The 25,962-nt window shown below is 46.6% G+C and overlaps 2 protein-coding genes across 5 annotated transcripts in view; one reads left to right on the forward strand and one right to left on the reverse strand.

Moving 5' to 3' along the window:
• CYFIP2 (cytoplasmic FMR1 interacting protein 2) overlaps positions 1-25,962 on the forward strand; it is a 134,323-nt gene that overhangs the window by 74,830 nt on the left and 33,531 nt on the right. For all 4 annotated transcript variants that reach the window (XM_059888174.1, XM_059888173.1, XM_024994229.2 and 1 more), the window contains 5 exons: positions 105-304; positions 1,557-1,644; positions 18,551-18,694; positions 20,423-20,513; positions 21,350-21,480. In XM_059888174.1, the coding sequence (XP_059744157.1) occupies positions 105-304; positions 1,557-1,644; positions 18,551-18,694; positions 20,423-20,513; positions 21,350-21,480 (654 nt within the window). The remainder of the gene's footprint in view (positions 1-104; positions 305-1,556; positions 1,645-18,550; positions 18,695-20,422; positions 20,514-21,349; positions 21,481-25,962) is intronic.
• Positions 1,777-6,527, reverse strand: FNDC9 (fibronectin type III domain containing 9). Its single transcript, XM_005209677.5, has 2 exons — positions 6,381-6,527; positions 1,777-4,346 (listed from the first exon to the last, which is right to left on the reverse strand). Exon 2 carries the CDS (start codon positions 4,337-4,339, stop codon positions 3,656-3,658), a length of 684 nt encoding a protein of 227 aa, XP_005209734.1. The 5' UTR covers positions 4,340-4,346; positions 6,381-6,527; the 3' UTR covers positions 1,777-3,655.

A 25,962-nucleotide genomic window follows, 5' to 3' on the forward strand; every position in this document is an offset into this window, starting at 1 on the left:
TCTGAGGGGCTCTTGCCTGCATGAAAGGCATCTGGCAGGTAGCAGTACTGGTGTGCAAGGCGTGTATGCAAGTCCTCAGCAGCCTCGGGCTCTCTCTCGGGCAGGAGCTGGAGTGGCTGCTGGAGATCAACCGGCTCACGCACCGGCTGCTGTGTAAACACATGACCCTGGACAGCTTCGACGCCATGTTTCGGGAGGCCAACCACAATGTGTCCGCCCCCTACGGCCGAATCACCCTGCATGTCTTCTGGGAGCTCAACTTCGACTTCCTCCCCAACTACTGCTATAATGGCTCCACTAACCGGTAAGGGAGTCTCAGTGCAAAGTGGCCTGGGGGTGCGGGGGTGCATGTGTGCTAAGTCACTTCCATCTTTGTGACCCTATGGACTGTAGCTCTCCGGGCTCCTCTGTCCATGGGTTTATCCAGGCAAGGATACTGGAGTGGGTTGCCATGCCTTCCTCCAGGGGATCTTCCTGACCCAGGGATCGAACCCTCATCTCTTATATCTCCTTAATTGGCAGGTGGCTTCTTTACCACTAGCACCACCTGGGGGCAGGGGCAGAAGCAGCCAACTCTCTCCTTCAGAGGAAGCTCTCTCAGTATCATCAGGGCCTGGCTCATAGCTAGCTTTGAATAAGTATGTGCCAGATGCAGGAAAGGGCCTGGGAAGAGTCCACGTTCTTAGCAAGATGGACTTCCAGTTCTCTAAAGATCTGGGACTTTCAATCCTCTTGAGCAGAGATCTGCCAACTCCAGCCCACAAGTCATCTCTAGTTGTCAACTGTTTTTGTTCAACCCATGAGCTAAAAATGGTATTGATATTTTTAAGTGGCTAGGGAAACCAAAATCCAAAGAAGAATTATAATTTGGTGACAAGTGGAAATTATTTGACATTCACAAAGTTTATTGGAATTCTGCCATCCGTGCTCATTCGTTTACAGTTGTTTATGGGCGCTCTCATGCTACAGCAGAACTGAGTCGTTGCAACAGAGACCATCTGGCTTGCAAAGCTGAACATATTTGCTATCTGGGGCTTTATAGAAAGAGTTTGCAGCACCCTACTCTTGAGGAAACCAAACTGGGTGAAGGGCCCTGGAAAAGGCTGTGCTCAGGCTCAACCTATTCTCAGCTTTCTTGATCACTGTTCTCACCAGCTGTAAGCCCAGAGTCAAGCCTGTGAACCTGGACTACTGTGTTCCCTTCTGTTCTTTGCGACCCGTGGACTGTAGCCCACCAGGCTCCTCTGTCCTTGGGGATTCTCTAGGCAAGAATACTGGAGTGGGTAGCCATACCCTCCTCCAGGGGTCTTCCCAACCCAGGGATTGAACCCAGGTCTCCCGCATTGCAGGCAGATTCTTTAACCATCTGAGCCACCAGGGATGCCCTTATGAAAAGGAGACAGGGGTTAAATGGGAGTTTGTCACAAGAAGTGTATAGGCAACCACCTAAGAAACAGCGTGGTTGCCCCTGGTCAGAAAGGGCTCCCACTCTGTAATCCGTGAAGAATAATATTAGGACCCAATTAACTCCTTCCCCATCTCTTTTCTCCTACTAGTTTTGTCCGAACTGCCATTCCTTTCACCCAAGAACCGCAGAGAGATAAACCTGCCAACGTCCAGCCTTATTACCTCTATGGGTCCAAGGTGAGTGGTCTTGCCTGTGTCCTACTTCTGAGAGGACTAGTGAGCAAAAGCAAATAGGAAAGTATTCCCCGAATCAGAAAGGCAAGAAGTGTGGAGGTAAAGAGGCAGCAGTGAGGTCCAGGAAGAAACAACTATGAATATATTCATCTTTATTTGTTCACAACTAGCAAGACTGGGGGTGAGCGCAGACCTGGCAGGGCTGGGTTCTGGGTGGGAATGGGGAAACAGGTGAGAGGGTCTCCTTGTCTTGGCATCACATCTCCTCCTGTTCTCGGTTGATTCACTGTCATATCGTCCTGCAATTCTGGGATTTTGTGCTCCATAACTATGAAGGATTTGCAGCCAGGAAGCAGTTGGGAAGGTGGAACTTTGAAGGAAATCCCAGATGGCCAAAACTACCTCTGAGAGGTCTCGTCCTGTCTCTTTGCTGCTTGGATCACAATGCCGATCCTGACACTAATGAAGCCTCCCAGGCAGTGTCTGTTCTGGACCTTCAGTCCTTTGCCAGTTGTTAAACAGACATTCCTTAAGCCCTAGAACATGCTGGGCAGGGTCTCCATGCTGGAGATTTAGCAGAGACTGAAGCAGACGCATCTCCACCCTCCTCCAGTTCTGTTTCCACCCTGGGGGGTGAACACAGGGGATCACCCTTCACACAGATTCACCAACACTTTGACCTATGTAGGAGATTAGCCTGCAGGCTAATCTTAGCCTGCAGGTTTGTGTAGGAGAACACCACGGAAAGAGTGCAGAAACAGCTAAAAAGCTTAGGTTCTTTTTTGTGATGGATGAAAAATGGCCACCTCTGACCCCATTTTTCACAACATAAGCACAGATGGACTTAGAAGAAGTAACTGGATAAGTGTAACCTGGTTAGACAAGGCGCTCCTCTAGGTATGGGAGCCCTAGTTTGGGAAGGTAAGGAACAAAGATGAGTGCCCATCACTCGGGCCTGAAGGTGGGAAGGTGGGGCTTAGAAAGTCTTAGGCTGATGCTGAGACAGAGCAGGTGTCTCCTCCAGAGCAGCCAGTCTGGTCAAGGCTGCTGTCTCAAGGCACCCTTCCAGACAGCCTTGTGGATAGTTCACAGGCATGGCATGAATCAACAATGGCTCACAAAGGGACTCCCTTTTCTATTCTCTTTTAAACCTTGATGATGATATCAAGGAGCAAGTCTTGAGTTGGTGTCAAAATGTCTTTAATAGCTCTCCAATAATTGCTAATCTCCCTTTTTATCAAAGAGAGCAGGCCCTAAGCTTAGAGTCCTTAGACAGTAATAGTATCCAAGTCAAATTTAATATGATTTTGTTTTCATTCTGCTTATTAGGTCTCTTTTCTTCTATTTATTATAGCAGAAGTGTGCTGGCTTTTCATTTGGGGAATAACATGGGCTTCCTTTTAAAATAAGTTTTTTAAATGACTCAATATAAAGAAAATGCATTGTTAATAATAGTAAGGTTAGTCTGTGGGTTCAAAAAAAGTGAAGACGGGGTACAGGTGGTGTGCAATTGGCTGAATTAGAGTATTTTGGTATGCAAAATACTCTAGAGCAAAGTTTCTCACATCTTTCCAAAATAATCCCCCCACTGCTGTAACAGCAAAGGAGCCTGGACATTTGCCTCAGCTGACTGAAAGTTTAACTGAAGAGCCTATCTTCAATTAACAATTTCCTTGAAGTGTGTTTTATTTCAGTCATGTCAGTTTCCATTTCTAACCCATAATATACTAATGGTTGTTTTAATTTTAAAATAATGCTTTTATTTTCTAACTGAGCCCTGCTGCTCTAGATGGACCCTCCTAAGAGATATCTTCCTCCCCTTGCCCACCATGGGGTATGTGTTTTCCAACTTGAAGGGCTTTGTCAAAGGGCACTCATCCAACCAAGTAGTTCACAAGAGCTCAGTCATTTGAGGGAAGATGAGTGGGTAGTCTACAGATGCATTTTTACAGGAGACCTATTGCACGGAGGCCTTTAAGCTACATGGTGTGGGCTGCCTCCTCCCCACCTCTCACTACCCAAAACGAGGCAATACAGCCTGACCATCTCCCTCCCTCTGCAAGGCACCCGCATCGGGGGCATGCTGGCCAGCTTCCACTGCTGCAGCTTCAGCTTCTGGTTCTGCATCTTCTCCAGAGTTTTTGTGTGGCAGCTCCACCAGGGGGAGCCCCTGCAGGCCTTCCTCCCCCTGACCTAGCCCCGGGGCCTCCTCTGGCCATCTCACCAGCCCATTGGCTTCCTCCATGTGGCCGGCTCTGTAAGACCATCGAGGTTCGTGGCACCGGATGCACCAGAACTGGAGGCAGATGAAGGCTAAGACTGCCGTGAAGCAGGCCAGCAGAATGGCCATCAGCACCCAGAGCGAGATCTGGGGGTCCACCAGGGAGCTTCCAGCGGCCAGTGGAGTCTTATCCAGGGTGTGGAACATGGTGCAGTAGTGCCTGTAGGGGAAGAGAATCTTCTTGCAGCTGATGCACAGGAAGTAGAGTGTGGAAGGGGTGAGGTGTTCCAGCACCACGGAGCTGATTGTTCGAGGCACCTTCTCCTCGTGGTGGAAGCTGTAGCGAAGATAGCCAGAGAAGATGCTGTTCCAATTGGGCCTATACATAATATGGTAATAGTCCTCCAGGCAGGGCTCCGAGGACGACCAGGAAATGATGGCTCCTGTATAAGAAACGTTCCCAACCTTGATGTTCATCACGATTCTGAAACCAGAATCAAAGTGAAGAGTGACATGTCCTCATTTAAGTGTTGATTTATGCTAATCACAGCCACCGTGCATTGAGTATTCAACATGAAGACTAATATTGCCCCCGTTTAACAGATGAGAGATGGAGGCCAAGAGGTGACAATACTCAGCTGGGCATAGCTGAGGAATGGCAGAACCGCAGATCAGATCAGGGCCATCTCATGCAAGCCGGGCTTGCAGGCTTAGGAAAGATGCACCCAGATCCCCCAGCCCCATGCTGCCCTGTCTCAGAATCCTTAAATAAATCCTTAAATGGTTCCCAAACCTTAAAAAAAAAGGAAGAGGGAGAAGAAAAAGGAATGAAGGAGAAGCAAGCACAGCCTCAGGGTCCCCGTGTTAGTCACCATGGGCCTGTGACCTCCAAGCCAGATGATTGTTTCACCTAAAATTTCCCTGTAGACCTCCTGTTGCTGCCCCAAGTGCTGTGAGTTCATTCATCTAGAACATTCTGGCCACTGTGTTTTTAGCCTCGCAGTTCTGTTGCCCGTGGCGAGAGGCGCTTTGCGTCAGTCACTCAGGGACAGCTCATTTCTCCCCAAAGCCTCTGATCGTGTTTTGTCCATTTGTTTGCTTTTTTCAAAGCGGAATTACCCAGGAAATTAGTTTCGCAGGTCAAGATAATCAGCTCCAAATACCAGCAGAGCTGCTCCTATTTGATACTGCTGGTTCTGTGACTGTTAACAGTGGTAATCACCAGCCACAGTTAGCGAGCAGTTGCTATGTCACAGGTCATGCTAGAAGCTCAACATACTGTAACAAATATGCTTTATTCATCACAACCTTTGAACTAGATTCCCGTTTTACAGACGAACAATCTAAGAGAAGCCATTATCTAACAAGACCCAAAGCCACATAACCTCTGGATTTCCAGGTTTAGTAGTAGAATGTTACCAGAAAATGAAGTGCTGGTACTAAGACTGGGTTGCCGCTTTTTCCGACACATCAAATGATCCCTCTTCTGACTGCCTCCCTCTCACTTTGGTAAGAGTTCATCATCTTCAAGCTTTTTAGTTTCTTTTTAATTCTGTGTATTTGGGAGAATTCAGCTCTTCTCCGCTGAATTGCCCTTGAGCTAAAATTCTAGAGACAGCCATAGTCAACCTGTGTATGTTCATAGATAGGTATCACCCAGCCCAGTCCTCTGCCCCTACTCTCTCTTATGAAAGACAGAGGTTTCATTTCTGATTGCAGCAGCAGAGTTAAGAAAACAAAAAACAAAAAAAACCAGTTGATCAGATTTCAACCTGAATTGGATACTAAGCCAGACTGGTTCCTCATGAGCTGCTTTCTCTCCTCCCTGCCTCCCTCCAACCTCCTATTCTCATGCCCTTGCTCCTAGAGGAAGTAAGGTGCAGAAAGGTGCCCGGCAGTGAGTGATCTTCAGTGCTTGATTTTCTTATCTAAAGATGACAGTAAACTATAATGCTCAGGAAGAGGAATGAGTTCCTTGCCATTTGGCTGGAAATGTTTTCCCAGAAAAATGGGGAATTAAAGGGAGGAGGCAGGGGTGCGCAGATCCCTCCAGGAAGAGAGTCTTTTGCAGAGGAGACTGAGTACCTGTGCTCCCTCCGTGGGTCTCCTTCTCAAACACACCCGTCCACGCCGTCCCAATACCTGCCACGTCTCTACAAATATACTTCCGACCACAATGAAAAGAGCTTAATTCATTACTTGTGCTACAGAGGCAATAGCCCTCGTAAACCCTTCCATCAGGAGTGATTGGGAATCCTGTTTCTTGTCATGAATCTCTCACATCTGCACTGGCTGTCTTTGCAGGCTGAGTTTTCTACAGCAGACATTTTAAAAAGCTTTCTGTCAAGATGTGGCATTCACAGCTTTTAGGATTAGATGTCTCCCTGTATTTGTTCTTCTGTCTCTCAATCCCCCCTATTTTTAGCTACTCATATTACCATTGCCTGAATCTCCTCCAAGCAGAGTATGAAAAGAAAAGCCATTTCCATTCCGAAGAAGAGCCATGTATGTCCCTTACCTGATGCTTGCAGTGATCTGGTTATCAGGCACCCCTCAGAGGCAGAGTGGATCAGAGCCCAAGGATGCTGCCTTCTCCCCTCCTCTGCTCTGGGCTCTCTGGGCTCTCCTTGATGTCTCTCTCACCACTGTCTGAGTAATTGCACTGTCGCCCCCAATGCTCACATTATTCATTTCTTCAGATCAGCATCATTCACCATGGCAACCAGCAGGCATCTGTACGCACGATGTTTCAGTCTGGAAAGGCTTCTGCTCATTGAGAGGAGCTCTGATTCCTTCAGCCGAAAAAAAGGCAAACAGTCCTCTCCATGTTGATCCTCAGAATGAAACTAATTCCTCAAAGGCCCCTAAATTATCTCTCTAATAAGCTAGTTATCATTTTTATCCCTCATCCAGACCTTCTTTGGACAGTGGTTTCAAAGGCAAAGATGCCATTCTCTGTTTTCCCGCAAGTAAAGATATGATTACCTCCTCATCCCCTCCCAACCCAACCCACCGCCACTCCACCTCTGCGTCCTCTTATTTCTTTATTCTTGTCTCCTGAGGCTTTACCCAGTTACATGACATTGGTCAAGATGCTTTTATTCTCTGGGCCTCAGTTCATTATCTGTAAGACTAATGGCTTGGGCTGGATCCAGATATCAGATAGAAAACATGAGTACCATCCCTGCCCCAGTCCTGAGCCTACATGAGGCATGCTTGCTAAACCATCAGGACACTTGTCCTGAGTTGGTTTGAGTGTTCCCCATCCCCAACCCACCAAATTCAGGTCTGCCTAGAACCTCAGAATGTGACCTTTGTTGGAAGTTGAGACTTTGTGGTAATTAGTTAAGGACCTAGATGTGTTATCACCCTGGATTTAGGGTGATTCCAGTGATTGGTGTCTTTATAAGAGAAAGGAAAGCGGGAGTTATGCACAGAGAGAGGCAAAGGGCAGAAGCCCATTGAAGCAATGCTGCCAGAAGCCAGGAGGAACTGGAAGATGCAAGGAAGCCTTCTCCCCTGGAGCTTTCAGAGGGAGCATGGCCCTGTCGGCCCCTTGATTTCAGGCCTCCAGAACTGTGAGTGATTAAATTCCTAATGTTTGAAGCCATCATGTTTCTGGTAATTTCAGCAGCCCTTGCTCAGATGGATCTAGGCCTGAATCATATAAAACAATAATAAAACACAAGCTAGGTGTTTTTAAAAAGTCATCTTTTTTCTTCTTGGTTTTTGGCCAAAGTATCCAAGTGAACCCACGAAGGTCTCCTTTTGATTCACATCAGTGATAATCAAAAAGTTATAAAAGCTGCCCAGTGAGTCACAGACCCTGCCCAGGCCAAGGGTCTGAGACGTGGGGTGTCGGGATGCCGGGTGTCCATCAATTAGACACTTGCTCTGTGCTTCCTGTGGTATTCAGTCTTCCCAGGTGTCTGGCTGGAATCTGCTGTGATGCATGCTAACGGTGAGTCCCTGCAGAGCATCACAGCGTCCTCCCCAGATAGGCCAGTGCAGTAGTTTGCAGATGCCTTTTGAAAAGGTTATTTTGAGGAGAATAAAAATACCAGAGTTAGGGGACCTGTGGAGCGACAAGATGAAGCTCAAGCCTTTGCCACCAAAAACGAGAATTTATTTTTAATGCTCCTGGATGGCATTTTTCACACTGAGCTTTTTATTTGAGAAGCTGAGACACTGGGAGAATGTGAGGTCTAGATGTCCTCTTGGTTCACAGATCCCGAGAGAAGGAAAGGTTTCCCCAGGCCGGGGGACTGATGAGTGGCAGAGCCAAGTGGGGAGTCCGGGTCCAGGGAACCCTGACTCCAAGGCCAGGGCTCATCCTGCTCCCTTGGGTCGTCACCATTCACCAGCAGCACCCAGAGCACCCAGTGAGCCCTTGTGGGTAGACAGGTCACATGAGGACACTTAACTCAGGAGATCACACCCAGCCAAGCTCCTCACTGTCTCCACCTTCAGGGTAAAGTCACCCTTCTGCAGTCACCTGAATGGTGGCCTCTTCAGCTCTCAGGCCTGGGGGCCTCTGGCTGGTTTACACCAGCAGTAAGTCACTACAGAGGAAACCAGCCAAAAGCAGGGTCCCTGCTCCCTCCCTGAAGGTGGCAGTGAAGGGATAGTTGAGAGGGCATGCCCTGGCCCCAAAATTGATTGCCACCCGGAGGCTGAAGACCCCAGGCTGGGTTCAAATCCTGCCTGTATGGCCTTGGACAAATTTTCTGACTGTCCTAGGCCTTGGTTAACTCTTCTGTAAAAGGCAAATATTAATACGACCTGCTTGATGATGTTGGAGCAGTGAGATGAACCCATCTCTGTAGTGCTGGGCTTAGGAATAGTGAGTGAGTGAAGTCGCTCAGTCGTGTCTGACTCTTTGCGACCCCATGGCTCTTACTATTTAGAAGACAAGGTCCGTGGACACGAGCCATTGCCTAAGTTGGCTGTAGCTTCATCCAGAGGCTGTGATGGACAAGGTGTGCCATCTGCATGATGCTTCCTTCCCTCTTTCTCTCCTTAAAACAGCTATATTTTAAAAATGTGTTAAAAAGTATCAAAAAGTTCAAAGACAGTAGTCAAACACAAACTACTCAGAAATAACCACTGAGAACATTTTGGTGTGTTTTACATGTTTTTTCTCATTTTACCCAAGGGGAACTTTTTGAGGTAGGCCCTCTTACCATCATTGTATAAAGGGAGAAACTGAGGCTCAGAGGGATTAACTGACTTGACAAGTATCACAAAGCTAGGCGGTGGCAGAGCAGGTCCCTGCACCGAGGTCTGTTGGTCCAGACCCCAAGCTCCCAGCCGGCCTCTTTGATGCCGATCTACCCTTTGGGCCGACCTTCAGTCAGTAGTGGTCAACAGTAGCTCTTTGCCTTGTGGTTGACTTCTCTGAGAGCTGGGGACAGGACTTTGCAATTTGGTGGATTCCAGGGTGATGGGAACAGGCAAGGAACTAAAAGATCTCATAGGGAATATCCAGTCACCTGAAAGTAGCAGGTAGAAGCAGGGAGAAAATCAGCTACATTTGAGAAATACAGTCCAAAGGTGTTTCCTCTTCCGGAGTCTGGAGTCCAGGTTCCCCTGCTTAAGAGCTGTGTCACTTAGGGTTGAGTTCAGTTCAGTTCAATTCAGTGGCTCAGTCATGTCCGACTCGTTGCGACCCCATGAATTGCAGCACGCCAGGCTTCCCTGTCCATCACCAACTCCCGGAGTTCACTCAAACTCACATCCATCGAGTTGGTGATGCCATTCAGCCATCTCATCCTCTGTCGTCCCCTTCTCCTCCTGCCCCCAATCCCTCCCAGCATCAGAGTCTTTTCCAATGAGTCAGCTCTTCGCATGAGGTGGCCAAAGTACTGGTGTTTCAGCTTTAGCATCATTCCTTCCAAAGAAATCCCAGGACCGATCTCCTTTAGAATGGACTGGTTGGATATCCTTGCAGTCCAAGGGACTCTCAAGAGTCTTCTCCAACACCACAGTTCAAAAGCATCAATTCTTCAGCGCTCAGTCTTCTTCACAGTCCAACTCTCACATCCATACATGACCACTGGAAAAACCATAACCTTAACTAGACGGACCTTTGTTGGCAAAGTAATGTCTCTGCTTTTGAATATGCTATCTAGGTTAGTCTTGAAGAAAGTAGTGAAAACCACTAGACCATTCAGGTATGACCTAAGTCAAATTCCTCATGATTATACAGTGGAAGTGAGAAATAGATTTAAGAGACTAGATCTGATAGAGTGCCTGATGAACTATGGACGGAGGTTCATGACACTTAGGGTTAGGGTTAATATTAAATGTAAAAAACCTTTAGCAACTGGTCACCAAAATTAGTATATGGGTCAAAACATTAAAAAAAATGTTATTCTCTAAGTGAATTGTAGAGTTCTATCATAAAACAGCCTCCCAAGTGATATAGATTGTGGCACAAATCATTTCTTAAATTATACCAATAACTTCTCAATTGTGTTTTGGTCTTTGGAGATTGGTGGTGTGATCTTTGTTTGATTTGGTTGTTGGTGTCTAAACAGTGCCCCAGTGTGAGCCTTGATTTGACCTCAGAGAAATTCATTTTACGCTTGCAGTGCCTCTCCATGAAGCCGTAGTCCTTGGGGTCTAGAAACCAGGGCTTTGCTGCAGCAGGCTGGGTGCATCTCAGCCTGCTCTATACCTGGGCGCCAGCACTTCACATGGGGCCCGAGCAGGGGAATCTGCCTTGGCCCCACAACACCATCAGCACCCAACTTCCTGCCCCTACCCTGCTATCTTATCTGTGTGGCACCTCTCCCAGGCTATACAACATTATTTATCCCCCAGTCCAGAAGAATATTGTTATTTTGGCAGTTGGTAGATATGGCAGAATATCATCTTGTATTTCACTGCAGGAGAGTCACTTCACTTCACTTGGGCTTTCTGACTTTCCTTAAGGTTTTTTTTTTTTTGGTTGCACTGAGTCTTCGTTGCTGTGCATGAGCTTTCTCTAGTTGCGGCGAGTGGGGACTACTCTTCATTGCAGTGCATGGGCTTCTCCTTGTAGTGGCTTCTCTTGTTGCAGAGCATGGGCTCTAGGGCATGCTGGCTTCAGTAGTTGTGGCTCATGAGCTTAGTTGACCTGAGGCATGAGGAATCTTCCCAGACCAGGAATTGAACTCGTGTCCCCTGCACTGGCAGGTGGATGCTTTTTTTCCTTTTTTTTAAATGACACACACATTATTTATTGTAACATTATTGGACAGTATTTCTCAGAGAAAATCCAGTGATGATAACATAGATAATCAAGATAAATATCATTTGATAGATAATAAGCAAACACAGGTGATCATGTATATATACTCTAGGAAAAGGAAATTAGGGGAAATACTCTTAAAAGTGAATATGAAGTGTAAGATTTACTTTTTACTATTGTCTACTTTTTAGTTTATATTTATTTTTAATTGATTGATGATTGCTTTGCAATATTGGTTTGATTTCTGCCATACATCAATATGAATTAGCCATAGGTGTATATATGTCTCCTCCCTTTTGAACCTCCCTCACACCTCCCACCCATTCCCACCCCTTTAGGTTGTTACCAAGCCCCGGTTGAGTTCCCGGAGTCATACAGCAGATTCCCATTGGCTATCTATTTACATATGTTAGTGTATATGCTTCCATGCTACTCTCTCCATTCATCTCACCCTCTCCTTCTTCTCCCCGGCCCTTGTCCATAAGTCTGTTCTCTATGTCTGCATCTCCACTGCTGCCCTGCAAATAGGCTGATCAAAGCATCTTTCTAGATTCCATAGATATGCATTAATATACAATATTTGTTTCTCTCTTTCTGACTTACTTCACTCTGTATAATAGGCTCTAGGTTCATCTACCTCATTAGAACTGACTCAAATGTGTTCCTTTTATGGCTGAGTAATATTCCATTGTGTATATGTACCACAACTTCTTTATCCATTCATCTGTTGATGGACATCTAGGTTGCTTCCATGTCCTTGCTATTGTAAACAGTGCTGGCAGGCAGGTTCTTAACCACTGGACCACCAGGGAAGTCCTTCACTTGGGCTTTAATCCTCTGCTAAATGGGGATGATTGTGCCTGCATTACCTGGTCTCAAAGGCTGCTTATGGCCCCCAGAGATACCAGATCCTAATCCTAGACCTGGAAATGTTGCTTTATTTGGGAAAATGGCTTTGCAGATATGATCAAGTAAAGAATCTTGAGATGGGAGTATTATCCTGGTTTATCAGGACAAGTCCTAAAGGCCATCACTAGTGTCCTCATAATAGAGAGGCAGAGGAAGGCTACACACACAGAAGAGAAGGCCAGATCTCAGCAGAAGGATTTGAAGATTGCCATTAGTGATGCAGCCACCACCCAAGGAATGCTGACAGCCAGCAGAGCTGGAAGAGGCAACGAACGGATTCTTGCCTCAAGCATCTAAAGGGAGTGTGGCTGTGCTGATTTTGACATTGGCCCAGTGATACTGATTTTGGGTTATGACTTCCAGACCTATGAGAATAAACTTCTGTTGTTTTAAGCCATAAGATTTATGGTAATTTGTTACAGCAGCCATGGAGAAACAAATACAACTGGACAATTACAAGGGAATTATGTAAAAACATTCATGAACAGGGAATTATGATACACTTGTGTATCATCTTATGAGTACAGAATTTTTAAAAAGCAGCATCATTGGTTTCCTCCAAAAAACTTTTGGCAACTCTAGATATTGTCGTGTTGATAGGGTATCTCAGAACAGGAGGGTTTGGTTCCTGTTCTCCCTCTTGCCTTCTCCAAAAGACTTTATTCATGGGACAGAAAACAGGAGAAGACTTATTTCTTGAGGTTTCTACTTGGATCTTTCAAACTCTGAGCCAAGAAGACCAAAAGGACACCCTGATGTTGGAGAACCAGCCCTATGGCTCACCAGACATCAAAAAGTGACAGACAGACATGAGCACTTTTACTCATGCCCTCCAATGGATTTGAACCTGTAACTTAGGATTTATCAGTTCTTTCAATCATCTCATTCTGTGGTCTTCCCAACAAGGATGCCATTACTGTTTTACTCATTTACCTGAATCCTCATTTACCTGCATGTTTTAGAGTGAAGCTCCAGCTCTTTCCCTCTCTGAATTATAGAGCTATGTTTGTGTTGGTGGGCTGATGGCATTCAAATTGCTCAAGGGACATTAGAGAAATTGTAAGTAAAACAGGAAATTAGAAACAGTTTTAATTCCTCTTGGGATCTCTGAAAACAGCAATTGTGATTCCAGAAAGCAGAGATGCAAATTGCTTGCAAATTTGATTTGCCAAATAAACAAGCTTCCCTGTTTGAAGTGGTTGGTCTTGTTTATCATCTGGTGAAGATAGACACTTGATGACTAAAAGTCCATCTACAACACTTCTGGATGGTTAAAATGGTAGCTTTTATGTTATGAATATTTTACCACAATTTTTTTAAAAGTCCACTTATAGAGATATTACAGTTCCCAGAATCTGCCAGATCAACTCAGCTTTTTTTTCTCTCCTTAAAATGCTATTTCACTTTTGAACAAATATGCATATATATCACACATTGATATTATGGCTCCAATTCCTGAATCAGGCTTATTTCTTGAGATCTCATAAAGGTATCTATTGTGAGCAAGATGGTTTTAACCAAGCTTAATTTTAAGCAAGACATCCTAAACAAGGTACATAGTTTCTAAAGGTACGTAGTTTCTAAATGCAGGCATTGATTGTAGCCCAAGTCAGTTAGCAGGATTGGTTCTATATAAGAGATCTGTAGCAAGTTTCCAATGTCTCAAGTCATGTTGCATTCCTGTTTTTCCTTGCCAAACTTCAGAAAATGCCCCGGCTCCCATATTCCCACATTTTCTCAATAGGGCCCAGCCTCCTACTGAACCAGCAGGTCAGATGGGTGCCCTGTGGGTGTGTGTGTGCATGTACTTCCTAGCATGCGTGTGTGTGTTTCCTCCTGCATGGGTGTGGTGTGTTGGGGAAGGGGCCAGCGGTTGGGGAATGTGGGGACCTTGTTCACTTAGAAGGAGGATTTGAATTCTGCTCACTTCATGCTAGTCCTTCCTGAGCTTGGGCCATCAACTGAGGCCTGAATGGTCCAGACCAGAATCCAAGAGTAATAGAGGAATGTCAACAAGAGGCCTCCTGTGTGTGGGTTTGTAAGGGGGGGATTATTTTTTTGGCCCTGTGTGTGATTAAACAATTCCAAAATTATTCTTCTCTGCTTAGAACTCTGGAGAGAGCTGCTAAAGGGTTCCATCTACCCAACTACATTTTTATTTGTGCTTGCCAGGAAGTGCCAAGGGAAACTTGTGTTAAAAGCTCCTTGGGTGGGAGTGGCGGCTAAGGAGGCTGCTAAGAAGGATGAGCACAGGGAAGACCGCAGTGGAGCTTGCACCTGTGGGGGTAGTTAGCAGCACATCTATTCCCACCCTCTGTCCCAGGCAGAGCAACCTCCTGTGTCACATGTCTCAGTCTCCGCTCAGTGCAGTCTGTTGTTGGACAGCTCCTATTTTTATCATGTTCCAAATATTGAGCAAAACCTGCATTTTTTTTTTTTTTTTTTGGTATCTTCCATCAGCTGGTATCGACTCTGCTCCCTGTCACATCTGTCCCCGTGTAGGATATACACTGTGTTGTACGAAATTTTACGCCATAGATATACTCTCCAGATTCAGAGAATCGTGACTATAGCCAAAGCATCTGGGAGAAATTTGATCAGGAAGCTGTATTTTCTTAGTCTTTCCTTTCCAGTTACCAAAGGAAAGGAATATGAAGGGCTGTTATTTCAGCCAGTACTTCCAGCGTGCCTGGTACCATGCTAAGAGCTGTATGTATGTCACCTCATTTAAATCTTGTACAATCCTCCCAGAGTTGGTATTATCTTTACTTAGGGAGTGAAAAAACAGTGAACATGTTAGTCACTCAGTCATGTCTGACTCTTTGTGACCCCATGGACTGTAGCCCACCAGGCTCCTCTGTCCATGGGATTCTCCAGGCAAGAATACTGGAGTGTGTTGCCACATCCTCCTCCAGGGGATCTTCCTGACCCTGGGATCGAACCCAGGTCTTCTGCATTGCAGGAAGATTCTATACTGTCTGAGCTACCAAGGCTTAGAGAGTTTAAATAATTTGCTCAGGATCATCTAGCTAGTAAATTTATGGAACTGGAATTTGAACTCAGGTGTGCTCACCCCAGTAAATAACTCTGGACTCAGACAAAGGAAGAAAAGAAGTCGGAGAATCATACAGGGGAAGAAAGTAGCTGATTGCTTTCTGTCCCCTCTAGGAATATCCATTTGAAAGTTCCATGCTGTTCAAAAGTTCCCTTCACAGGATATTTGAAAAAGACTCTGAATATGCTCAGAGCTTCACTGGGTTCAGAGGAGAGGCCCAGCTCCCGGTGGGGAGGGTGAGGAGGAAGCTCCCCTGGGGATGAGTCCATGTGATAACCCTTGGACTGTGAGCGCAGCCCAGCCATCCCTCTCCCGTGCCCATGCGGGCTCAAGCTGCAGCCTCTTTGGGAGGAAACTCAAATCAGGTTTTTGTTTTTTAATCTTTGAAAGCAAATATTGGGAAGTGAATTGGACTATGATGTACCCCAGTGGGCTTTTTAATTTACTTTTGTTATTGAAGTATAATCATAAGCAATAAAATGCACTGTCTTTGTTTAGGCTGTTGTAACAAGAATACAGTAACTGGGTGGCTTAGACAGCAAAGATTTCTCACAATTCTAGAGGCTAGAGAGTCCAGGATCAAGGTGCCGGCAGATTCCGTGTCTGATGAGAGCCCACTTCCTGGTTTGCAGATAGCCTTCTTCTCCTAGTACATGTGGAGAAGAGAGGGGAGGTGCAGGTGGGGAGGGAAAAAGAGAGAGAGGAAGGGGAGGGGAAGAGGGAGAGGGAGAGAGCATTTTCATGTGTCTTCCTCCCAGGGCACTAATCTCATTGATGAGGACTCCACCCTCATGACTTAATTACCTCCCCAAAGTCCCACCTCCTAATACCATCACAATAGGGATTAAGATTTCAACAAAAAAATTGGGGGATGAGAGCACAACCATTTAGTCAATAACATGCACAGATCATGTGTGCATATAGTTTCATGAGTTTTGACAAGTGTATACATGTGTGTAGTCAAGAACCCAGTCAACGTGTGGGACATTTCCATCATCTAGCCACCACCAGAGGGAAGCCATGGTGTGTCTACTGTTTGTTTTCCCCACTCTCATCCCTGGAGAGGGGGCAGGAAACTATGGAGTGGGCTTTGGTTACAGAGCCAGAGCTGAGATGCACTCACTTGGGAGCGGGATTACCTTCTGCCACGTGTGCCCTGGTGCCTCACTCCCCTCTCTTTGGTCCCTGCCTGTTTGGCAGGGTGGCCTGTTACAGAGACACTAAAATGGTTTGCTCCACACACAGAAAGTTATATGGCCTGGCTCCATGGTTGACTATATCAAACTCAACAATTCATATACTCCAGGATTTGCTGATCATCACCCTCTGTGAACATCATGCTTTTTAATCAGTTATATTTTCCCTCCCCACATAAACTCCTCCTGCCCTACCCCATTTAGAAATCTTTAGTAACTACCTACAAGGTGTCCCTCTTCCAGGCTCAGGCAGAGTTCAGAGCGCTATTTTTTCACACTCTGTGTGTGCATGCTCAGTCACTAAGTCATGTCTGACTCCACCAGACTCCTCTGTCCATGGGGTTTTCCAGGCAAGAATACTGAAGTGGGTTGCCATTTCCTTCTCCACTCTCAAACTCCAAGCCTCTCCATATATAGGCATTAACTTAGCAAGAGAACTGTTATTCAGCCTGTTGGATGAGTGGGCTTGTGATTCCTCATGAATTCTTGTTATTAGTGGACACTCTAATTGTGTTCCTCATGTATCCTTCTTATTAGAGGGTACCATGATTGTGATGCTTGTTTGTGAAGTTTAGAATATAGTAAAACATACTTGATGCAAAACCTAGGCTGAACATAATCGAATCTTCCCTGATGCATGAATCTTGCAGAGCTCCAGAAGCACCATCACAGTTCCTTTTTAATTCATGTAGGATTTCTAATCGGAGAAGGCAATGGCACCCCACTCCAGTACTCTTGCCTGGAAAATCCCATGGATGGAGGAGTCTGATAGGCTGCAGTCCATGGGGTCGCTAAGAGTTGGACATGACTGAGCGACTTCACTTTCACTTTTCACTTTCATGCAATGGAGAAGGAAATGGCAACCCACTCCAGTGTTCTTGCCTGGAGAATCCCAGGGACGGGGGAGCCTGGTGGGCTGCCATCTCTGGGGTCACACAGAGTCAGACACGACTGAAGCGACTTAGCAGTAGCAGCAGCAGGATTTCTAATTAGCCAGCTAATAGATTACAGATGTGGTCTTTACAAATTTGCATGCTCTGTATACAAGATTTTTACAATTCCAGATAGAACTGTACTCAAATCTAAGGTTAGAAGTGAAGTTTTTTCTTTAAAAAAAAAAAAAAAGTTTAGGGTTTATGTAATAATTCTGCTTCCAAAGTTCACCTTTGTAGGCAGAGGTTAAAAACTTGGGCTTTGGGATCATAACCACCTGGGTTCAGACAGGGCTCAGTTACCTATGAATCGTGTGACCTTGAGCAAGCTACTTACCACCCTGAGCCTCAGTTCCCTCATCTGTGAAATGGGGCCTAGAATTGTACAGATCACAGATCACATACATGGGTTGTGTGAATTAATTGAAAACGCACTTGGAGGGCTTCATGCAGCCTGGCATGAGGTGGTCCTTAAGTGGCAGCATTTCAAAACAAAGTCAATGATAACTTCAGTGTCTCACCTAGCTAAGGGAGACCAACTCAGAGCCCTTTATTTTGATCCTGTATTCTCAGACAGAAAGACCTTACAGAGATTCCACTAATTCAGCAACAACATCTCATGAGGTCCAGAGGACAGTGGAGGTGGCCCTTCAGTGGTCAGGGCTCTGGGCCCTCAACCAACACCCAATCAGAACATCTCAGCTTTTGTCTATTTCCTGTACTTATTTCTGACATCTTTTTTTTTTTTTTTTGCTACTCAAAAAGCTTCAAAACCAGTATTCTAATCCAACCCACTCATTTCATAGATGAAGAAACTGAGGCTCAAAATTCCTGTATGGTTTTCCAACGTGGTCGGCAGAGGTCTCCTGCCCCCAAGGGCTCTTGGTTCTCAAGACCCCGCCCTGTGATAGATGAAGACACCTCAAAGTAGAAAGAAGGCAACGATGAATCAGCTATTGAGGTTTCACCACGGTTCTTCCAGCCAGTTCCTAGCATTGAAAATTCCCCTAGAGAAAGAAAAGCATTTGTTTTACCCTCGCTCTGTGGCTCAAGTGTGAAAGTCCTGGTTTGTGTGTGGACAGTCAAGTGTAGCATGAGTCCTATTTTATGAAAAGATATTTGCTTGGAGGCCCTTTCTCCTGTTCTGTTAGGGAACTGCTGCCCCATCAGATGCTCCATCCTGTGGTCAGTGACCACCACTCTCTAGTAGCATCTTGCAAAATGTATTCATAGGGGTTCCCCAGTGAGAGAACAAGGACATCAAGCTTCTGTCCTTCTATGATTGAAACACCTCCTGCCAGGACTCATGTAGTGTGCATTCAGTTCTCTGCCACTGACTTGGCCACATCCTCTGTTTTCCAGCCCCTCAACATCGCCTACAGCCACATCTACAGCTCCTACAGGAACTTTGTGGGGCCCCCGCATTTCAAGACCATCTGCAGACTCCTCGGTTACCAGGGCATTGCTGTGGTTATGGAGGAACTGCTGAAGATCGTCAAAAGCTTGGTGAGGAAGGGGCCCTGGGAGGGGCCCAGTGGGGAGCAATGAGGCCTGCTTTTACTTTTTACCTGGCCTGAAAAATCCAGTAACAGGCTCTTCAGCTCTGTCTGTAGGAATCACCCAGGGAATGCTTTGCCCTTGTCCCCTGATTCCTCTCACCTATCACCCTGTAACATTTCATGCATTTTCTGACCTGCGTTTTTTTGCCTCTTCTTTTCTGGTGCCCAGCTTACTCCTAGAACTTGCTAACTGAATTCAGCAATCTTGACTTTGACTTTAAGGCCTACTGGCGCTAGTGGTAAAGAATCTGCCCGCCAATGCAGGAGACATAAGAGATGCAGATTGGATCCCTGGGTAGGGAAGATCCCCTGGAGAAGGGCATGGCAACCCACTCCAGTATTCTTGCCTAGAGAATTCCATGGACAGAGGAGCCTGGTGGGCTACAGTCCATGGGGTCACAAAGAGTCTCACAAAGAGTGGGCAGGACTGAAGTGACTTAGCATGCATGCACACAATGACTGCTCATACCCACCTCCTGTGCTGCATTATCTAATTTGAGCATGACAAATCCATGACACATGTGCTGCCGTTTTTTTCCACCCACACCCTTGGCAGATATCACTAATCAGTCACCATGCTTCTTCCCCTTGGGATTTCTTGCTGAACACTGATACTGGCCTAGAATTGTGTATCCCTTTGCCATCATTCTATATCCACACCAAGTATGGTCATGTGAGCATTCATTTAACCAGGACACTGCTGCAGCAAGGCTTAAACATTTAAATAAGATTTTCTTGAAAGTTTGAGATGATGAAAGAGAAATAAAGCATATCTATGTCAGGAATAGCAAGCAGAATTCGTCTGCTAACTTTAGTCCTCTGGTAGCGACTATATATAATGAGGGGTTGTTCTAGGTTGTGAAGCTAAATTTAAAGAAGAAAATGTGGTAATTGATTAAAGGTGTCTATGACAGACACGGGAGGGATGAATGAACCATGAATTTTCTGTGCATAAATTAGATGATGTGTCAATCTTCATAGCTCCCTGGTCCCATTTCATCTTAGATCTTAGTTTAGCTCTCGTGTAAGTGCCCCAACCCCAGGAAGGACCCCATGCCTAGAAATTGCCCCCCCTTGAAGTCTGTGAGCCCAAGGGGATAATGAGAGCGTCCCCTTTTCTGTCTTATAATGGCCCACGTTCCCTTACAAAGGGCAATGGGGCCAGCCCACTCCCTTAGGAGAGATCCTGCCGGTCCTCTTAGGGAGCTTGGGACGCTGTGACACATACGTTGACACATACAGCATAGACTGGGTGGCTTCAGTGACAGATGTTCATTGCCCATGGTTCTGGAGATTGGAAGTCCAGAGCACAGAGCCAGCATGTAAGGACCATCCTCCTTCACAGACAGCTGCCTTCTCCCTGTGTCCTCACATGGCAGAGAGTGTCTTTCTCTTGCTCCCTCTCCTCTCTTCTTTTAAGGCATTAATCCCTTCGTGAGGGTTCCTCCCTCATGACCTAATTCCTTCCCAAGGCCCCATCTTCAAATACAACTGTCCTGGGGATCAGGGTTTCAACATATGTATTTGGGGGGAGAACAGATATTCAATCCATAGCACTTATCCACAGGTCTCAGCTGAACCCCTGTACAGCCCCACTGGCCCAGCATTCAGCCCTGAGACACTCATATGCAGCAGCCATGGATTACTCACTCATCTTGTACTCTTCCTTTGTCAGCTCCAAGGGACTATCCTCCAGTACGTGAAAACATTGATCGAGGTCATGCCCAAGATATGCCGTCTGCCCCGGCACGAGTATGGCTCCCCAGGTGGGTGATGGGGAACCAGGAGCGGGGTGTGGTGATAGGAAAATAATCCAGACCCATCCCACAGTAGAAGGGGGCTCTGGCAATCTACCTTAAAGTATTTGCTTCTCTGATGTGGCAGCAGACTGTCACAACACTGGGTTTGCACCCTCTCTCTGCCACTGAATTGCCCTGGACCACTTTTAATCCCCCTGATAAAAACAGTATCGTCTTCCTTCAGTGAACATAAGTGGTGCCCGCTGGGCCTGCCTCACAGCACTGCCCGGAGGCTGGAAGAGGTCCACAAATGTGAGAACCGTTAGGTTGTGAGCAGCGAGGTTTAGTTGTAAAGGTCTTCCTTAGCTCAGCACATCCACATTCCTTCCTCCATGTGCCTCTTTGGAGGAGACCGACACCCCAGGCGTGGCGTAACGTGGCATTTCTAAGGTAAGTCAGGAAATAAGAGTTTTCACCACTCAATCTCTGGGCAGAGAAGTCAGCCAGTCTTCCCTTCCCTGATAGTGACGGCACCTGGAATGAGTTTGGAGCCTGGGGGATGGGGAAGGGTGGAGACTATGAGTTTAGTACCAGGTGTTTTTCCTAACTACCAAGATGCCGGATGCTGGGTCAGTGTGAGCCAGAGCAGGAAAGGGCTGGGACCGATAGCCCTAGCTTTCATTCCCGGCTGCCCCACTTACTGGCTGTGTGACTGTGGAGATGCCACTTACCTTCTCTGAGCCTCGTCTGAAAAGAGGGGTCACAGTGCCTGGTCCAGGGTGTTTTTACAAGTATTACGTGAGCTATTGCAGATACAGTGCTTAGCATGACCCTCCCACTAACCCTCCCCCTGCACCTCCCAGGGATCCTGGAGTTCTTTCACCACCAGCTGAAGGACATCATCGAATACGCAGAGCTCAAGACTGACGTGTTCCAGAGCCTGAGGGAGGTGGGCAATGCCATCCTGTTCTGCTTGCTTATCGAGCAAGCTCTGGTGAGTTCTGAGCCCCAAGGAATTGGCGTGTCTCCAGGCTGGAAGGGTACCCCCACCCCAACAGATGCCCAAGGCCCCTTGAGCGCATCCCACCTGGGAGCCCTGCCGCTCAGCTGTGTGCTCTTCCAGGGCGGGCACGCGCTCCTCTCCATTCCACTCAGACCTCTCTGACACCCAGATACTGGGAGAAGCAGGTCCTGGAGTCAGAGGGGCCTGGCCTTCCCCCCCAACTGCCCACCTTCCGCTAGCAGCAGGGCCCCGGCAGTCTGTCAGAGTCCGGGTTTCCATTCACCCGTCAGACACAAGATAACTCCTGGCAACCACAGGCCAGGCACTGCGCTGGGAGGTGCAGTGCAGTGTCCTGGGTGGTGGAGAGGAGACCTGTCCTGAAAAGTGTCTACACGGAAACGATGTGTTTACCGTCGGAGCAAGTGCTGTGAGGGACGATTGCCAGGTCTGGAGGGAACACCTGTGGTGTGGTCTTGAGGGTGGGGGAGGACCTCCCTGAGAAGGGGGCCTGAAAACTGATCAGGAACTGTCCTCATGGAGAATCAGGGACAGCTGTTCCGGGCTGAGGGGAGAGCACATAGTGCTTTCTTCATTTGTTGTCATGGTAGACAGGGATTCTCACCCTGCAAGGCAGTTTAGAGGCTGAAAGGAGGTAAGACATGAAAGTGAAAGTTGCTCAGTCATGTCCGACTCTTTGCGACCCCATGGACTATACAGTCCATGAAATTCTCCAGACCAGAACACTGGAGTGGGTAGCCTTTCCCTTCTCCAGGGGATCTTCCCAACCCAGGGATCAAACCCAGGTCTCCTGCATTGCAGGCGGATTCTTTACCGGCTGAGCCACAAGGGAAGCCCCAAGACATGTAAAGTAAGAGCTAAATAATTGGTTTGAATTATGCTAATGGGCAAAAACATGAGTCCCTGTGCTTCTGCATCTTGGGACCACACAGAACTTGTTTGTGGCTTGCTCATGGAGTCAGCATTCTCCACACCCTCCCAGTGCTCTCCACTCGGCTCTGGTTCCATAAGGCGTCCGCAGGTGGGCCTGGCCGTCTAGGCACAGGGTAATGGGCAGCACTGTGGAAGGAAAGGCATGGTCTTCAGGACGCAGCAGGAACATCTTTCAGCATCCATTCCTGCCGTCCTCTGTCCACACACACATTCAGCAGAAGGGTATTGAGAACCTGCTCACTGCTGGGTGCATCCCTAAGTGGCAGGTCAGTGGCCATGAATAGGACAGACAAATAATTACCATTTTTATTCCGGAGAGGGTGACAGTAGAAGTGGTAAACAACCAGAGATGTGAGTGCAGAGGGTAGGGGCTGTGAAAGAATAAACAGGGAAACAGAATAGCTCAAGAGTCACAGGTGCTGGGAAGCATGTGCTGGTTTTGGAGAGGATGAGGTCTCTGAGAAATGCTGAGAACCCTGGAGTGAGCTGGGGCTGAGGTGGGAGAGGCCGGGGCCTCAGTCCTGGGCCAAGGGGGCGCCTCGGGAAGCCTTGGGATGCCGTAAGTGATTGGAGGGGGGCGGATTCTGATTTATTGTTTTAAAGGCCCTTTCACTGTTTGGAGAAGCAGCAGCCAGAAGGTGAGTGAAGGGCCAGGCTATTTGCAGTTGTCCAGTTTGGCAGGGTCATCTTAGAGGCACAGAAAGAGAGGGGCAGGAGGAGGAGGAATTTGGAAGGAGGTGAAGTGAAGGTAGAGGTGGCAAGGAAGCAGTGAGAGCACAAACTCAGAATGAGAGCCCGAGAGGGTTCGTCCTCTGGACCTGTGAGCTGCGGCGAGCCGGCCCGTCCACATCGGTGCCTCGTCTCTGCAGCCAGGGATCTGGATCAGCTGTTCTCTTGGACCCTTCCCCCTGACAGTCCCCGAAACACAGTCTATTTTGTGGGGAGTAATAGCCTCTCTGTTCTCCTCAAAATGGACTAAGTGTTCCTCTTCATGGTAACAGGTTTTTAAACATGGTTCAGCGGGCCTGGTTGCTATGGCAACATAGCCATCAGAAGTCACAAGGACAAGACACACAGGAGAAACCACTCAAGGCCTCAGGAAGATGAGGAGACGTGCAGGTGGGCGGGGGGTGGGCAGGTCCCTGAAGCCCTAGTTCCCAGTGTCTCTCATGAGCACTGTTCTGCACAAGGAACATCAGTTAACTTCCCACGTACAGACCCCCAAGAGGCAGACGGTGGACGGGGCTACAAGGAAAGGAATCCTGTCTTAGGCATCCCTGCCTGCATGGTCGGTTGCAGGTACCACTGTGGTCAACAGAACACTCACATCAAAGGCCTTCAGAGCTAAGAGAGACCCCAACAGTTTGTATGGCCCAACCTCCTCTATGCATAAGTTAGGAAAGGAGAGTCAGAGAGGGTGCAACTCACCTGAAGTCACACAGCACATCAGTAGCAGAGGTGAAAGAACAAAAGCATGGGTTTCCAGTACTGACCGTCGGCCTTAGGGGAATGTGAGTGGGAGGAGACATAGCAACAGTCAGGGCTCGGGGCTTCCCTGGTGGTCCAGTGGTTAGGACCCTTCACGCTTCCACTTTGAGGACACAGATTCAACTCCTAGTGGGAACTAAGATCCCATGAGCCACATGGGAGGCTGTGAGCTCTGCTTTCTACTTAGACAGCTGGAGAAATCCCCAAGATAAGACAGTGCTTTCTGAGATTAGAATGAGGCAGGAGCTTTTGGGAACTTTTTAATTTATGAAGCCGGAATAAATATTTAAATGACATATTGATTATTCTTATTAAGTAGGAGGACTAATAACAAAAAAAAAAAGAAAGGAGGAGGAAGGGAGGAAGGAGATTATGTCCGTAGAGGAAAGGCATTTAAACTGGAATGTCCGTCCAGTGGAGGACTGTGTAACAGTCAAAAAGAATAAAGTATGATGGTGTCTTTGCACATACAACATAGAAAATGGTGAAAGACATAACAATGAATAGAAAGAAAGTGAGTTCCATGATAAGACACATTATGCCATACAAGCAAAATAAACAAACAAAGCCCACAAAATAACCCTGCATTGGGGGAAAAAAATCTGGGAAAATCATCCTATAATTCAGTCATTTTTCTCTAGGTATTACAGAGGGAGCTAGGATTAGAGGGCAACAGAGACATTTGCTGTATCTGAAATGTTGAATTTTTTTATAAGGAATATATATTCATGTATTATCATTGACTAAAAGTTAATTAAAAAGATACAAGTAGTATATCATTGGAGAAGGAAATGGCAACCCACTCCAGTGTTCTTTCCTGGAGAATCCCAGGGACGGCAGAGCCTGGTGAGCTGCCGTCTATGGGGTCGCACAGAGTCGGACACGACTGAAGCGACTTAGCAGCAGCAGCAGCAGCAGTATATCATAGTTTCAGGAAAATTGGAAGGATACAGAAAAGTATAAGATGAGAAGCCTTTTGCCCACTGGTCTCTTGTATTCTAATAGCTTTATAGAGTTTTGTCCTGTTGTGGGGTCTATATCTGTATATATGTACAAATACCTTCTCTTGCTCTGTGGCTTGTCTTTTTAAAACAGATTATTAATATATCATTAATTTGTAAATGGATGGAATATAAATTGAAAAGATTGATCTCCTGGACAAAGATATGTATTCTGTAAGTTCGGTGCTTACAAAAAAGTAAGGATGCAGTAGCAGAACAGAAATGCATACACCCGCGGGGTGGGTCCTTGTTTGCTCGGTGTTTTTAATGAAGGTCTAGTAAGCATGCCAGCTCAAACGGTAAATAATCTGCCTGCAATGCAGGAGACCTGAGTTCGATCCCTGGGTTAGGAAGATCCCCTGGAAGAGGGAATGGCACCCCACTCCAGTATTCTTGCCTGGAGAATTCCACGGACAGAGGAGCCTGGCAGGCTACAGTCCATGGGATCGAAAAGAGTCGGACGTGACTGAGCGATCTTCACAAGGCACAACAAGCATAGAGGAATTCAGTTGACCCTAGAACAGCACTGGGGCTAGAGGTGCCTACCCTCTCTGCAGCCAAAAAGTTATGTGTAACTTTGCAGTCAGCCCTTTGTATCTGCCATTCCATATCCATGGTTCCAATCTGTAGATTCAACCAACCATGAGTTATAATACTGTAGTATTTACAATTGAAAAGTATCTGAATAAGTGGACCCATGCTCTTCAAACCCATGTGTTCAAAGGCCATTTGTGTATGGAGTATGCAGTATTCTCACTGCACAGACTAGTTGGATCACCCATTTTACTGTGGATGGATGTTTTCATTGCTTACTGTTTGATAATGCCATGAATAAAGAAACCATGAATGTTCTTATATATTTCTTTTGGCAGAAATGCTCTCATTTTTTAATTATTAATTTTAAATCAATAATTATTAGTTTTATTAAATTGCTACTCTAGCATATACCTCTTTTTTTTCTTTTTATAAGGCCATTTTTTATTTTATTTAGTTTTCTATTTTTTTGACCATGCAGCGCAGTATGCCGGATCTC

The sequence above is a fragment of the Bos taurus genome, chromosome 7 (genome assembly GCF_002263795.3).
Source record: "Bos taurus isolate L1 Dominette 01449 registration number 42190680 breed Hereford chromosome 7, ARS-UCD2.0, whole genome shotgun sequence".
In the NCBI taxonomy this organism is placed as follows: Eukaryota; Metazoa; Chordata; class Mammalia; order Artiodactyla; family Bovidae; genus Bos; species Bos taurus.